The following is a 16,435-nucleotide window of genomic DNA, read 5'->3' as shown; positions in this document are numbered from 1 at the left end:
TTATCAAAATCAATTTTAGAAGGACCACGACTGGGCTTGATTCTTGTCAAGTTGTGACATAAAATTCTTATAATAGAAAAATATCTTAAAAAAGCCTTGCTCTTTATTTTCGTGCTAAAAACCATAATATTATTAAGTTAAGTTAGTGTCTTATATCAAATTCAACCATAAATCATTATCAAGAAACACATACAAAGTTTTGTCCAAACACCCACGTAATAAAAATCTGATTACTATTTATTACAGTCAAGTATATGCATTAAATTACACTGAAAATTCCCAAGTGTCCTCAACAATGTTATTTCTGAAACCACAACAAACATCTAAACTTCAGGTACCTATTCGTATATAAATTAGAATACCTACAATGGTAAATAAATTTAATTCGATATTATACCAAAGTAGAATAAGTAAGGTTTGTTAGACAATGGATAGGTATCTAAAGTGCAATAGAGATAAACTGTTGAAACTGGTAAAATAATAATTGAAATTAAAGCAATTTAGATGCAAGTAAATTGTAAATAAATACCTAAATCAAATAATAATACATCTCATAATACATAATCTTCCTCTATATAATTAAAACTTTACTGAACTATTTCACATAGTAAAGTTCCTTCCTTTCCTTTTAATAACTCAGGCCTAACCACAGACACAATAGAAAATCTACTGTGTCGTGGACCGATCGGGCCGCTTGGGGCTCAATGGGTTAAAACAATTTTCTAGTCAAAGTAATTAACCCTAGAAGCCTAATCTATATAGAACGTACACAAAGCCTAAATATACGTCTCAGAGGCGTACACATATAAAAGCCCTTATTTTAGGTATATTGTTTAATTATTATTGTTTTAATAAAGCGGAAATTTGAATTTGGGAAATAAACTAAAAATAAAACCACACTGTTATCAATTATAACTATAATTACAGTTGCTTGTTACAACATAAAAATCAATATGCATAAATTGGAACAAAAATATTAACTTCCTAAAAATCAACTAAAACATACATTTTTTTTATATAGTATCAATTTTTTTACGCTAATTATATATTTTTAGATCAAACATTACAACTAACCAGTCTTTAGAGGACTAGATTAACTTTAGGAATAGACTACACATAAATACACCTTGTGCCCGCCATACACAGATTTTTTACATTTATATACACTCTAATTTTGACATTCATGGTTGGATTAGTTTCTTTAGAGGGCTCAGATTCTTGAAATGACGCAACGAATTCAGACACCTCATAATTTTCGTCTTAACTTTGAACGTCGTCGATAATCTGGTCATCCTCAACTTTGGAATCTGAATCCTCGTGAGGACTGTCTTCTCCGTTGAAAATTGTGATAATGTCGTCTTTATTGAATATATTTGACCGTAACATATTTATAACTGAAACAATGTCGAAAAAAGATATAAAATACACGAAAAACAATCAAAAGTAAAATCACTTAATCTTTATCATCATTTAGTTGAAAGTTACACAAAGCCTAAACATACGTCTCGCAGGCGTGCAACACTTCGATAAATCAAAAATGGCGGGACTTACCTTAACGATACAGGCACCGTCCTCTAGCTCCCGTTGACCACTGAGATAACTAAAGAGGATGACGCACTAGCTTTAACCGTTAAAAAGAGACATCCGATATTCGAAATCGTATACGCCTCGCAGGCGTAGATTAGGCTTCTAGGGTTAAATAAATAAAATTGATAAGTCCTTTTTCATATCTACATTCTACAGTGCGTATTAAGAGTACAATAACGCATTAAAAGTTTCCAATTTCTTGCTTATTCGTCCCGGTCTTCGGATCGTTGGTAGTTTTTAAAATGGCTATGAATAAACTTACTTAAAAATATGGTTTTTATAACTAATATTCTATTCCATCTTTTAATTTATTTCTAACACATGCACGTGGCACAAGCAAACACGAGACACTCCTAGCAAATGAGACTTCTTTCAACCCGCAGCTTATTTGCGGCCATGTTCTTGTATGAAACCCTTTCACTCCCCGTTTCCGCTTGAAAAACAATGTTTTCTATTCAACTAAGTATTTCACATTGCAAATAGGTGGTGTGTAAAATTCTGGAAAGCTTATATTTCAAGGGTAAGTTTAAATGTCAGGGTTATTAACGAGATGAGTTAAAAATGTAAATGAAAATATTTACCTAGTCTTGGCTTCATCATGTCATTACTGGACTAATTGGCGAAGAAAAATATATTTTAGGTAGGTAGATTGTAGTATAGTGGTAGTGGACGGCAACAGGGCTCCTCTGCGTCTGCTCGATGGAAAACCAGATGGACGTAGAAATCGAGGAAGACCAAAGCTCCGTTGGTTGGATGGCGTGGAACAGGACTTAAGAACGATAGATGTGAAAAATTGGAGAACCCGGGCAAAGGATCGAAATGTCTGGAAGAAAATACAGGCCAAGGCCCACTCGCGGCTGTAGAGCCTCAGATGATGATGATGATGATGAGATTGTAGTATCATACTTTTAGTCATACTAAAAGTATGACGTCATGAGATGATCAACCTTATGTGGCGTAGGTACCCTTACCCTAGGTAGGTAGGTAGGTAGGTAGTAGGTTTTGGTCTTGGTATAAGGTAGTCTATACGATTATATTGTACAAGGTATGCCCTGCGGTTTTACCCGCATTACTCTGAACATATTGTTTTTAACGTGATGATATATAGCGTATAGCCTTCCTCCTAAGATAGATCATGTACCTATGTACATGATCTATCTTACACCGAAAGCATTTTTCAAATCAGACCAGTAGGTAGTTCCTATGAGAATAGCGCGTTCTAACAAACAAACAAACTCTTCCTCTATATAATATTATTAAGTATAGAAGTATAAACTTCCTAATGGTGATACTTACTATTTGTAAAATAGAGTAGGTACCTATGTAATAAAAAAAAATAAAAATAAATGAAAACTTTATTGACATAAAAATAGGTCATGTCCATAGCATGTCTATTTTAAATTGATTAAAAGTTATACATAGAGGTTTTAGTAAAAATCATATTCGTTATTCAGCATTAGTACTTAACGAACAAATTCATAATTCTGAAACTAAAATCTGATTCGTAAAATTCGCGCTAAAAATATGAAATTCTCTAAAAGGGGATCGCCATATTGGATTTAGCGCTTTTTATATTCTTTCACGAGTCGATTATTACAATTGCTCTAGTTTTCGAAGTCGGAAAAAACATCATGCAATAAACGCATTTAAAATCCATCGGAGTCTTACATTTTTGAGCTTTCATATACCTACCTAAATTAAATATGAAAATTATCATAATAAACCAGCCATTGATTATGTTTAGATAAGAAATACAGTTTAAAAAACACGTTTTTATGAGATACCTAAAATATGAAATTGTTGTATTGCCATCTTAGAGTATATAATATTAAGATTATCACAGATCCTTGATTTAAAAACTGTCCATATTATGATAATATATTGGTAGGTAAGTACCTAGTAAAAATAAACAAAATCAGTCAGCTGCATACAAAAAACTATAAACATAAATGTAAAGCTATTAATAGGTAATCAAGCTAGTTAGGTATTCAAGCTAATTCTTGCAATACTCTGTATCCGTACATCAAAATCTATAAAAACATTGAAATAAAGCAGAATGTTCTAGAACCGTCTAGACTCAGTGGTCAATACTCAATAGGTAGTTAGGTATTCGTATAATAGCTTATTCGCGTAGTTATCCGTATACATAATAGGGTCATTGCGCCTGTTCGCGTCCACCTGCCTATTCGTGTCCATTTTGCGGACATCTTTTAGAAAATTCACGAAAATAAGTATACTTTAAGTAAAATTGTAATAAGAAAAATTTCAGATAATACCTCAATGTATAAGAGACATGCACACATATTCAAAATATGCCTGCGGACCGCCGCGGATTAAAAAAAAATATTTAATTTTGGCTATTAAACGAGAGAGCTAAAACGCGCGGGATTTTGAAAAAAAAATAGTGCGCAGCGTCGCATTTGACGGTAAGTATCTTATTGTTAAATGTGAATTTTTGAATATGTGACTGTTTCTTTACTTTGCTAACAAAACATGGAATAGTATGGATTATAAATCAGCTTATTTCTTTTACAATTAATAGCTAAAATAAGGTGGACGCGAATTACTACACCGAATTTGTACAACTTCCATTTTGCGTCCACGGTGGGCGCAAACTATATATAACTATAGTGCATAACAATAGAACATATTGCGTCCACATTGTTTTTCATTACGTAGCAATGAATTGTTTGTTAAAATATGTAATTTAAAATAGATTGTAAATTTTTGACTAAGACCACAAGTTGATAATTTAAATTTTCATTCAAATTAGCAAATTTTGATGCTATTTTTTCATTTTATAAGGGGTATTCTGTGAATGAGACTTGATCATCAATTCGATATCCGTCCGTCTGTATGTCCGTCTGCCGGTCTTTCTTTCTGTCAAGTCCCTTTTTCTCAGTAACGCGTGGAGGTATAAAGCTGAATACTCAAATCTACAGTCCCTTGAAGCAGTGAAAAAATCAAACTTATAAGCAAAAGATACAGCCGTTTATGCTGCAAATTTTCGCTGAATTGCAACTGAAATCAGCAGATTGAATTGATGCTGAATACAGACACTTGAAAATTGGTACGAAGCAACGTCTTATAGCACAAATAAGGGAAACATTGAAAAAAATAATCATTTACAGTTAAAACATACGAAAAAAAACAGGTTAATACGGAAGCCTCGATGTGCAAGTCCCACTCGCATTTGGCCGGTTTTTATTATATCTATAGCTATATTCGTAAATAAATAATTCATTAAAATCTAATTATTATTTGCATTTATCTGATAAAATATTACCCAATACATTCTTAATTCCTTTTCTAAGCTGGTGGACGCGAACTGGTCCACAGGTGGACGCAAATTGGAATTTTTGGACGCGAACTGGGTAAAACGCCTAATTCTGCTATTTGTCTAGATAAATAAAAACCACATAATATTTCCAACACAATCGAAAGTAAATCTTAAAATAGACTATGTAATGAACACGTCACATAAATTTTGCGTTGAAATTTGTTCTGGAACATTTTTATTTTCTCCTTCAAACTTTCCAACTGCACTAAGTGGACGCAAACTGGCGCAATTACCCTACATTATCCCTTGAAATAATAAATAATACGATGAAGCAATCAATCATTAGTTGGATCGTTAACGTCATTTTGTCGGAATAACATCTTTATTTTATTTGATTGATACTAATTCCGTGTATTTGGGTAATTTGTTTCCATTGAGTTAGCAGTTTGTTGAAATCGGGGAGATTTGTCCAATTTATTATATCTATAGCTAACTAGCTGTTGCCCACAGCTTCGTCCGCGTAGTAAAAGGAAAAACAACAGCATCTCGGAATAATCCTGCATCAGGTATCAAACTACATAATATAATATATATAGGTATCGTTAGGTAAGTATATAAATAATAGATACCTATGTGTACGTACCTACTTCAAATAATAGATATCTATTATATGATGCAGCTACTACCTACAGCAATCTTTTTCAATCCTAATCAGTGTAGTTACCTAACTATAAGTGAAATAATTTTCATGATCGGATCAGAAAGCACTTCAAGATTAACCTACAAAACAATAAACATAGGTACCTAGTTACCTACATACTTAATCAGTTTTATTTTTATCATTTTCACTTTCACTTTCAAAGTGAAATTATAAAAATAACACTTTCACTTTATAACACTACATAGATAATAATATTACCTATACCTAGGTATAACCAATTTAGAACAATTTAGATTAAACGCCCAAAAAAAATAGGTCATCAAAATGCTCAATAATAATCTTATTAAGACAAAAATATTACACTTCTAATGATAAATTCACTTGATTGGTTATTTTAAAAAATGTTAAGATAAAATATTACCTTTTTATACCAGCCTTGCGTCTACGCATCTCGACCAATGAACGAATTTGTACGCTATTGGTTCTAAATTGACCAATCAATAATAATCTGCGTACACGCGGCTTACCTTCTTTACGTGTAATTGGTCAATACTCAGCCAATCAAAATGCAGCTTTGATTAATTGCAACCAATCACAGCGCGGCGTATAGGCAGCTTACAAGTGATAGAAAGAGAAAGCATTCACTGATAGAAATTGATCGATCAATAAGCCAATCAATAAGTGGATAAGCTCCGCCCCTTTTTTATTAAAAAATTGCTTCATCATCATTGGTTTATAATTTATAACCAATGGAAATTCAAGAATTTATTAAGAGAAATTTAAAAAGAATTCTATTGGTTGCATAAGATTTTGAAATTTGATATTTTCTACCAATAGAGAAAAAATAATATTGAGAAATAATTTAAATACATTTTTGTCTCATTTATGTTAATAGGTATCTAATAATGTATTATAATGAGTTTGTATTTTAAAATTAATTTTTAAGCGTCCGTAGGTACCTACCTACCAGGAAATGGGATCCTATTAGTAAGACTACACGTAGGTAGTCTGTTATGTATGTTTGCCTATCCGTCTGTCCGTATGTCATTACTCATTATTGTGTATCTCATGAACCGTACGAGAGTTGAAAGTCTGTGATAATGTTACTATTTCCTACCTGTAGGTACCTAAAACAATTATTAATTAAAAATAAGGTGAAGCACCAGTTGGCGCGGTCATAAATTGGATGGGTGAATTTTTTTGCAGTTAGGTACTACCTACAATGAAATAATTTATGTTCGTCCTATGAACCTTTATCGGTCACCAAAGTTCATATTTTCATGATCAGTCAATTTAGAGGTAAATAATACACACGCAATTCAATCCTTCTAATTTATTTACCATGTTTTAGTTCAAAATTGAATTCGCAAACGTAGAGGAAACAATAGGGTCGAGTGCTTGTAACGTATTTGCATAGCGTTTTAGAAAACACAGCAAGACGTGCGACGTCACGCCTCGGTTTTGGGTGAAGGGGGCTCTCGGCAGAATTGTTTTAATAATTGCTCCAGTTTAAATTAGGGATTTCTTTTTTATGTTTTATGCATACGAACTATCAACGAGTGTGATCTGAGTTTCTAATAAAAATTACTACGTTAAAAACAACCGACTTCAAAAACGGAAAAGTAAAAAATAAAAAGATTATATTAGTAGGATACAGGCTGATTTAAAACGATTTTCATGCATAATTAAAACATTGAAACGTTATTATTTCATTCGTAAATTATTGTCAACCATGAAACCCCAGCCCCGCTTTGCGCACGGATGAAAATAGGTACCTATATGCTTACATTAAAGTTATGCAAGAAAATGTTAATTCGTTTGTGAAACATCTGTATGAAGTATTTTCACCCGATTTTACTCAATAGGTATTTACTGTACTAATAGATCTAAAATTATACCTACATAATATTATAGTGAAAATCGTTTAAAAATAAGTATTCAGAATAATTTAACTAATATATTGATACACACAGGCTTTATTCTATTTACTTAGTAACAACTACCTTTACATCAGTCATCGTCAGGACCTGACGCCCTATGATGTCGAAATGTGCTGTAGGTGCTACCTATTACGCAGTAAGACCATCAGAGCGACGACTCTGACGCGCGCTACAAAGCCATTGACCGACGAATTCCATAAATTATTATTAAATGACAACAGAACATAATACTCGAATCAAACAACAATATTCAACATTTATGAAGTCCCAGTATACACCAGAATATAAATATTCAAAGTAGCCAATATTGGAAGATGTCAACGTTCACCCTTAAGCTCCAGTATTGCACACCTCTGTTGGGAAGCAGCCAGACCATTTATATACTGCATAGTTTTGGTTTTATAATTAAAGTAGAATGTATGTAGGTATATTGTATATTATGCCCTGTTAGTCTGTTAATGTAGGTGAAATAATTATTGCGTTGATATTGTTATTTTGTTGTTTAGTATTTGTGTTATGTATTTATTAAATGAAAGTAGGTTAAAACGTGTGCTTGTAATATATTTATTCCTATAATAAAACAAAATCACCCGAATTTGTAGAGAAATAAGAGTAGGTAGTATTTTTATGGAATGTTTCGGAAATTAAGCAGTTAAAAATTATCGTATACCTACATACCCAAAGAAATATTAACTTTATTTTTAGCTGAATAGTTCGACTATGTTCATTCAAACCTACACCTAAATATTTAGGCAAGCTTAATACTAATACCAAATAGCTATTTTTATTTATAGCAAACATAAAGGTCGCGAACTGAGGTCCGAGTGACCATTTACCCTGACGTCGTATTAAATACTTTATGACCTGTGGAAAATATCCGTGTCCCATAATGGCCCTTCTTCACAATCGAGAGCGTTGGCCCAACGCGTCGATGTTTGTCTCCATTGGCGATTACGAATAAACATCTACAATGATGGCCGATCATTTCACATTTAGCCCAACGCTGCCGATTGGACCCGATGGATATGACTGGCTATTTGAAGAACCCTCGTGAAATATAGGTTGAAAAAATAAGGTAGGTAGGGGAGCGGGGGGCACGTTGTTACAGGGGTAAGAAGTTACACGCGTTTTTTACCGGGATTTTAAACTCTTTGATGGACATAATTAGACTCATTTGTTTTCTTATAATATCGTGCATTATATAAAAACAATCAGTGACCTGCCAAGCGCTGAGCTGCTAGGTTGTGTGCGTGTGTCCCGATTTCAACCAAGTAAGTAAAAAAATCCTTTACGAAATTTTTGATTCCTGATGACTATACTTTTTATTTTGTCAAAAATTTTAACCTTGAACGTTCATAATATATCTACCTTTAATTTAAAATATTGTTTTATTCTATTATCGATATCCATTAATAATGACTTCAATTTATATTAAAAAACGTGCCATGGGGCAAGTAGTTACAATTGTTTGGGGTAAGTTGTTACATGTAACAACTTACCCCAAAAATATTACCTTATCTGGTATTGTACTGTTCGTTTTCTTATTTTAAAAATTCTACGTATTTTTTGTTTTTTCCAGAATGAGAAACTATAAAAGAAAAACAGAAAGAGGTACAACTAGTAAAGAAGTTTATGAATCTGCTGCAGCAGAAGTACTGCAGAATAAAACGAGCATTCGTAAAGCAAGCGAGATGTTTAATTTGTGTCCGATGTCCTTATCCAGGTATGTCAGAAAAACAAAAAACAACGAAAGTTGTTCTTTGGGTTACGTTAAACCTAGATTGGTATTCTCAGAAGAAACAGAACATAAATTAGCTTCTTATCTACTCAAAAGTTCAGAAATATATTTTGGTTTACTACCAACAGAAGTACGCAAACTAGCTTATCAATGTGCTCTAAAACTCGATTTAAAAAATATTCCCCCCAGCTGGCATAAAAATAATACGGCTGGGCCGGACTGGTTTAAAAGTTTTATGGATAGAAATCCTCAACTATCTCTACGAACACCAGAAGCTACATCTTTGAGTAGAGCAACATCGTTCAACAAAACCAACGTTAAAGATTTTTTTGACAAACTGCAAGGCTTGTTCCAAAAATATGAATTCACTGCTTCAAGAATATGGAACGTTGACGAAACAGGTGTCACGACGGTACAGAAGCCTAAAAAAATAGTTGCTGCCCGGGGTCAAAAACAGGTCGGTGCGATCACATCTGCCGAAAGAGGGACACTTATTACTCTTGCATGTGCCATAAATGCTGCTGGGAATTCAGTTCCACCGATGTTCGTGTTTCCCAGAATGAGATACACGGATCTTTTTCTTCGTACTGGACCAGTAGATGCGATTGGAGCGGGAAATTCTTCGGGATGGATGACAGAAGTAGAATTTTTAAAATTTATGGATCATTTCATTCAACATGTCAAGCCTTCTGCTGAACAGCCCGTTCTGCTCCTTTTGGATAACCATAGCTCACACGTAAATTTTCATGTCGTTGAGAAAGCCAAAATAAACAACATAATCATGCTGTCATTTCCACCGCACTGCTCTCACAATTTACAACCATTAGATGTAGGAGTTTATGGTCCTTTTAAAAACCACCTTAATCGAACACAGACTGCCTGGATGTATAATCATCCAGGAAAAACCATGACGATTCATGATCTTCCTGCCGTGGTGAAAGATTCACTGCCTTTGGCCCTAAATCCTGCAAATATCATGAGTGGATTCAGATCAACAGGGATATGGCCCTTCAATCCTGACATTTTTCAAGACAGTGACTTTTCGCCTTCTTATGTCACTGATCGCCCTAATCCTGAAACAGATTGTCCCATGACTTCGCAGAACATCTCCAATTTGACACTAGACCTGGAAAATCCAGAATTGTTAGATTCTACACCTCAACTGAACATAAGCACCACTGAAATCATACAGGCAATAGAAACAGCAACAAATCCAATTCCTGACACTACTAAAAATATTCCTATTTCACCTTGTCCAAATCCCGTTAGTTCGCAAGATACAGAATGTTTGACTACATCACTGACTCAAAAAGAAAATGAAATAGAATTGTCGATACCAGGTCCATCTGGTATACAAAGTAAATTTGAAAATTTTTCACCTTCAAAAATAAGACCCTTTCCTAAAGCAGTAGCTCGAAAACAATCTATCAACAGTCGTCGTAAACGCAAATCCACTGTGCTAACCGACACACCTGAAAAAGACTCATTAAAAAGAGAGTATGAAGAAAAACTGGCAAAGACCAAAAAAACGTGTGACAAAACTAAAGGAAAAGGCAAAGGCAAAGGTAAAGGAAAAGGAAAAGGTAAAGGAAAGTCCTCGAAAATGAGCGAAGAAGGAAAAGAAAAGGTGAAGAAAAAAATTTTGGTTTCCGATTCAGATTCTGATACTGATGAATGGTTTTGTTTAGTGTGTAGCGAAAGTTATAGCACCTCGATAAAAGAAGATTGGGTAGAATGTTTAGAATGCAAAATGTGGGCCCATGTCAAATGTGTAACGGGGAATGTTTGCTCATTCATTTGCATTAATTGCAATTCTGATGAAGACTGATTTAATATTTGTGTGTGATATTGTTACCTACCTCTATAAAAATTACTATATATCTTTCTATAATATAAGTGCATTAAAAATGTTAGAATCCAAAGTATTTTAGTTTGCCAAAAGTTTATTAAAATAACTTATTAAGAAGTGGAAGTGAATAATTTAATTACTACAAATTGTTATTTGCAGCCTAAGTCTGTGTTTTTATATAAGATTTAAAAATGTTCCTGCCAAAGTGATTTTCTACCAAAAAAAACTTAAATAATTACCATAATAGATATTATAATTACTCATAAATGTTAGAAGACTGTATAAAGTGATCTCTATTGTTTATATCGTTTTGAAATACTAATAAACAAATATATATCACTGATGATTTTGTTCATTTATCTACCGTAACATCGTGCCCCGATGATGTAACAACTAGCCCCAATTCCGGGGTAAGATGTTACAATCTACTTGTTTAGTTAAATTCTCCATTGTGAAAAAAATACATAAATTTTAATAATTTTTCAGTCATATTTCCATAGCTAAATAGACATACTAACATTACAAGTTATCAAATGTATAATTTATTTGATAGCTTTTGTCATATTAACAACTATCGAAAAATTGTAACAACGTGCCCCCCGCTCCCCTACTATGTGAATATTAAATGGACGTGTAACTGTTCCTACTAACCCTTATGTTTATATATTCTGTGAATAATGTTTATGTTTGAGTTTGTTAATACTTTGTGACCGTGATGACCGAAATTATATCCGTGTCACATTAGACACGGTTAAGGCAATATTGGACGTATGACCTGCCTGACAGCTTGAAATGTTGGTTAAAAATATGTATTTGAATAATGAATAAACATATTACTGTACAGTAGGTGCTCTCTTTACAATCTATATTATTAGATATACTGTTGGAAATTTAACCCGATTATGAGATTTTTTCCGCCAGTTTTTGTCTGTTCCACTTATTACATATCTACATAGTTTGTGCGGCCATGAAAGTCGCGAAGTGAGGTCCGAGGGACCGTTTGCCCTCACGTCGTGTTAAATACTATATGACCGGGGGAGATATATCCGTGTCACATTAGACCCGCTTAAAGCAATCATTGGTAGGTATGCCTATGCTATTTGGTGACTGCCCGTGCGAAATATTGCTTTAAAAACAGGTAGGTATGTAAAGCCCGATCTATGGCGAACTTTTCGGGCGTAGAAGTGTGCATAAATCAAGTTACCTATTCATTATACCTAACTATAAGATTTAGTTTAGGTACCTATAAATGTATATAAACGTTTAAATAAACATAATTTATATTCGCAGCATATATGAAAATGATTGAAGAAATACCCGTCAACACACAATTTCTTTTTCAGTAAGGGAATTTAGTCTTCAACATAACAGACAGGGTCTTTACCTGCTTTACCAACACATTCAATATGTATTTTTTTCCAATAGTGTGAATCAAATTTATATGATTTGATAACCAAGGTCTGCCTAGTTCTTGTATGTATGTTTTTTATACTTATGAAAGTTTGTTTCAGTCAATAGCTCCAAATAAGATAAATAATAATTTTTTTTTTATTACTCAGAATTAGGCAAGCATTTGACAATCGCTTCACCTGATGGAAAGCAACAAGCGTGGTATACGTGGGTAATAATAACTTTTATTTGTATTATTTTTTGTTATTAGACTGACGCGGACGTCTTATCTCTTTGTATTGTTTCACATTAAAACCATAGCACCGATACTAGTAACATTTTGAATAAATATAGGTAGGTAGGTACCTATATTCCAACAGTCGGGTCAAATACAGGCTTAATAAAAAAAATCAATTCTTACATGTGGCGTTTTTCCACAGGTCCCCTCCTAAACAGATGAACGAATTCTAATGAAATTTTTTGTGTTTTCAGGTGGATTCAAAATGGATTATATATTATAGATGTAGCGAAGCCGGCGATACCAGCCATAGTATTTAATAAATAGGACCACTCAAAAGTCAATCTCCTGTCAAAATCATTGTCCTCTTTTGAAACGAATCAACCGCAAATTATTCCCGATAACTCCATTCAAGCTGACATCATTAAACAATCTTCAGCATAGTTGTGCATTCGCCTGCGAATTGGGTCATACTTGTGTTGGGAGATCATTTGCTAAATATAGAGGTTAGGTATGATTGAGGTTAGTTATTTATAGAAGGTGTGATTATGTGTGGAAACAAAGGATAGGTTGGTTTGGACGTGTAAATAGTTATTTTGGTAACTAACTGACAGTAAGGGATTTCACAGTATTTCGCAAAGAACTTGATATATGTACCTAATTACTTTCTTTAAACGGAACTCAGGGTAAACATGACTCTAGGAATTTATCATACACTAGCTTTCCGCCTGCGGCCTCGCCCGCGTTTTCAAAGAAAAACCCGCATAGTTCCCGTTCCCGTGGGATTTCCGGGATGAAACCTAGCCTATGTTGTTCAGTGAAGATGCAGCTTTCTAATGGTGAAAGAATTTTTGAAATCGGTCCAGTAGTTTATGCGTGAAAACCATACATACAACCATACATTACAAACCTTTCCTCTTTATAATATTAGAAGGAAGATTTTCCGATTAATCATGCAATATTAATTAACAAACCACAGTGTTATTTAATCTAAAATTTCAATTGTATTATGAATGCTTTAAAGTTTAACAAATGAAAAGGACAATCGAATAAAGTATGCAACCAGCAACTGTAACTACTGAGAGAATAAATCACGGAAACAATTAATGAACGCAACACGCAAAACAAAACCTAAAACGAAACCTATTTTACATGTGTCGCTCAGCCGTAAAAAACATAAAAAATAACAGCAAAAAAATGGCGTAGTTTCAACAGAATTGTTTTGTTAAAATATTTTTTATGAGATGTTCCGTTTGAGCGGAAATCGTGTGAAGTGATGCGTATCACAAATTGAGGCAACAAATAAATGGTTAAAGTAAATTAATCTAGTTATTGGGATAAATTGATGTCCTGGGAATTACATGGGATATTGTATTTTAATATAATTTATGTTATATCAGGGTTATATTGATGGCAGCGGTGGAAGCGCTTATTTTTCAATCAGTGTGTTATGGTTTACAAATTATATACTTATCTACTAAATAAATTATATAAGTGTTTGTAAGAAAATAATTGGAAACGTTTTATACAATTTTAGAGGTATTATGTCTCCAAACGTACATAGGTACCTACGTAACCTACGTTAATACATATCTAATAAGTTTTTAGGCAGTACAATGCTGAATCTTAGTGTTCTTATTTTTTAATTAACCAAAATTAATATGTTTACCATGAGTAGGTAGGTATAATCAAATTTAATCAATATTTTTTAAAATTATTTTTCTTACTCTAATTAGGCACAATACTTTTCACTAATCACTAAGCTCTTTAACATTTAATCAGTCAAGATAACTCTTGGTCTTGTTAATTAAATTTACAGGAGTTTCCAAAATAAATCGAGCGATACCTACACTATCTTTATAAAAAACCGGAACGCATTTAAACAATTTACGTATCGAGTTTATCTCCATGGCTTCATTTATAGACTGAAAAGCTTTTATTACAATCAAATATATCGTTGTGGTCCAACATTTCAAACTGCACAATAATTTTCATGTTTCTGAAAACATGCGAATATCTACTTTTGTTGGAGTCAAATGTTGGATGGCTTAAATGCTAATTTTGTTTATTGCAGGCCTATTTGTGTGTTAACTGTGTTAACGAAAATATAGTTTAAATGGGTAAACAATATTATTAATGACAGAATATTAATAACTAGCTTCCCGCCCGCGGCTTCGCCCACTTTGTGTAAAACCTAATGAATTATATTATAAAACTTTCCTCTTGAATCACTCTATCTATTAAAAAAAACCGCATCAAAATCCATTGCGTAGTTTTAAAGATTTAAGCATATCTACCCCTTTGTATGCTTAAATCTTTAAAACTAATAGGGACTGTAGTGACTAACCCATTTAAAAACAAAAGATCTAAGTATGGAAATATTAAGTAATTATTACCAAAAGAAAAACGTCCGTTACGTAAATGGTTACATTTCTAAAGAAAGACCGAGTTACTTTTTATGAACGATGAATCTATCCGTCGAAACACAATGAAAAACAGCGTATTTTCGAAAATTCTAACAAGCAAAGAGATAAAGAAAAATAATAACAATGTAGCATTTATAGTAAAAAATATTTTGTTTAAATCTCAAATAAACATTTCAATTTCCATTCCAGTATAAACCTAAGCTGAATGTTAGAAACTAACTTATTTAGTAAAATAACAGATGTGTTAATATAACATGCGTTAACTTAAAGTTATGTTGAAATTCAGTGCTTGCATAATGTTCCTAACTTAATATTCTGGTTGTTTGTATGATTTAGGTCTCTACATATGCCAGGAATACCATTCTACGCCATACCGTGCTTAGTTCAAGAATTATTGTCCTCTAAATATTAGGTATGTTGTTTGAAAGAATTTTATTGTAGGTATTTTTTGGCCGGACTCATTGCTTCTTCATATTATGTTCAGTTAGTTAAATCTGGCTGTTATAACCTACTTTAAATAAACTTTAAATGCATGAAAAATATCTATTTGAAAAGCTGTTAAACAGGCTAATAGGTAGGTACATTATTAACATGTTTTTTGGAATGATAGGTACATTGTTTTAACCTAGGTACCTATGTTCCTACATAATTTTATATACCTACCTATTTAAACCTGAACCATTGCAATCCTATAATATTATGTTGCTATAAAAATAATAACCACGTCTATACTTCAACAGCTCTATATCTACATAGACCTACAAAAATACAGACACCCCGTACAATTTACATCTACCCACATGTAGACTCAATGTAAAACAAGGAAGGATTTAAAAACGTTCCCTATGAATAGTTTTTGTTCAAGTTCTGTCTTCCCTTTGGAAATGTTCCAAGTCTCTCGACCTAGAAACTAGATGGAGAATGCACTAAATTACTTAGTGTCGTAAGTGTTAATTACTTATTGAGGTCCGAATATTTATGGTGCCTGTGGTTTTGTCATAAATGTGATAAGGTTTTATAGCTTTTGTCGTCATAAGTATTAGCGTAGGTACTTATTGTATTTCATAAATTAGGTACTGTTTTCATTTGTAAATATTATTTTTAATAAAAAACAAAAAATCGATTGTATACATAATATTGTATATACATAATATTGTCTGATATACCATGGCAGTTTTCAAATTAAAAAAGAATTATCAAAATAAATTCACTCTATCGAAAGTACTGGGGTAATAGACCCAAAACATAAAAGAAGGCAAATTGAAAACCTCTTTTTTTGAAGTCGATGTGAAAAACTTTGAAACATCGAAACGCTTTAGAAAAGTAA

General features: G+C 32.8%; 2 protein-coding genes across 2 annotated transcripts in view; one reads left to right on the top strand and one right to left on the bottom strand.

The window, feature by feature from the left end:
• LOC123697323 (connectin-like) overlaps positions 1 to 16,435 on the bottom strand; it is an 80,252-nt gene that overhangs the window by 61,318 nt on the left and 2,499 nt on the right. The window lies entirely within an intron of this gene.
• Positions 8,733 to 11,034, top strand: LOC123697540. The gene is made up of 2 exons (XM_045644085.1): positions 8,733 to 8,739; positions 9,048 to 11,034. Exon 2 carries the CDS (start codon positions 9,049 to 9,051, stop codon positions 11,032 to 11,034), a length of 1,986 nt encoding a protein of 661 aa, XP_045500041.1. The 5' UTR covers positions 8,733 to 8,739; position 9,048.

Source organism: Colias croceus, chromosome 14, assembly GCF_905220415.1.
Source record: "Colias croceus chromosome 14, ilColCroc2.1".
NCBI lineage: Eukaryota > Metazoa > Arthropoda > Insecta > Lepidoptera > Pieridae > Colias > Colias croceus.
The sequence above is the reverse complement of the archived record's forward strand: the minus strand, read 5'-3'. Positions and strand labels throughout refer to the sequence as shown.

Bases quoted from the DNA above. Each gene is read 5' to 3' on its own strand.
- LOC123697540 (XM_045644085.1), top strand. From the start codon at position 9,049: ATGAGAAACTATAAAAGAAAAACAGAAAGAGGTACAACTAGTAAAGAA.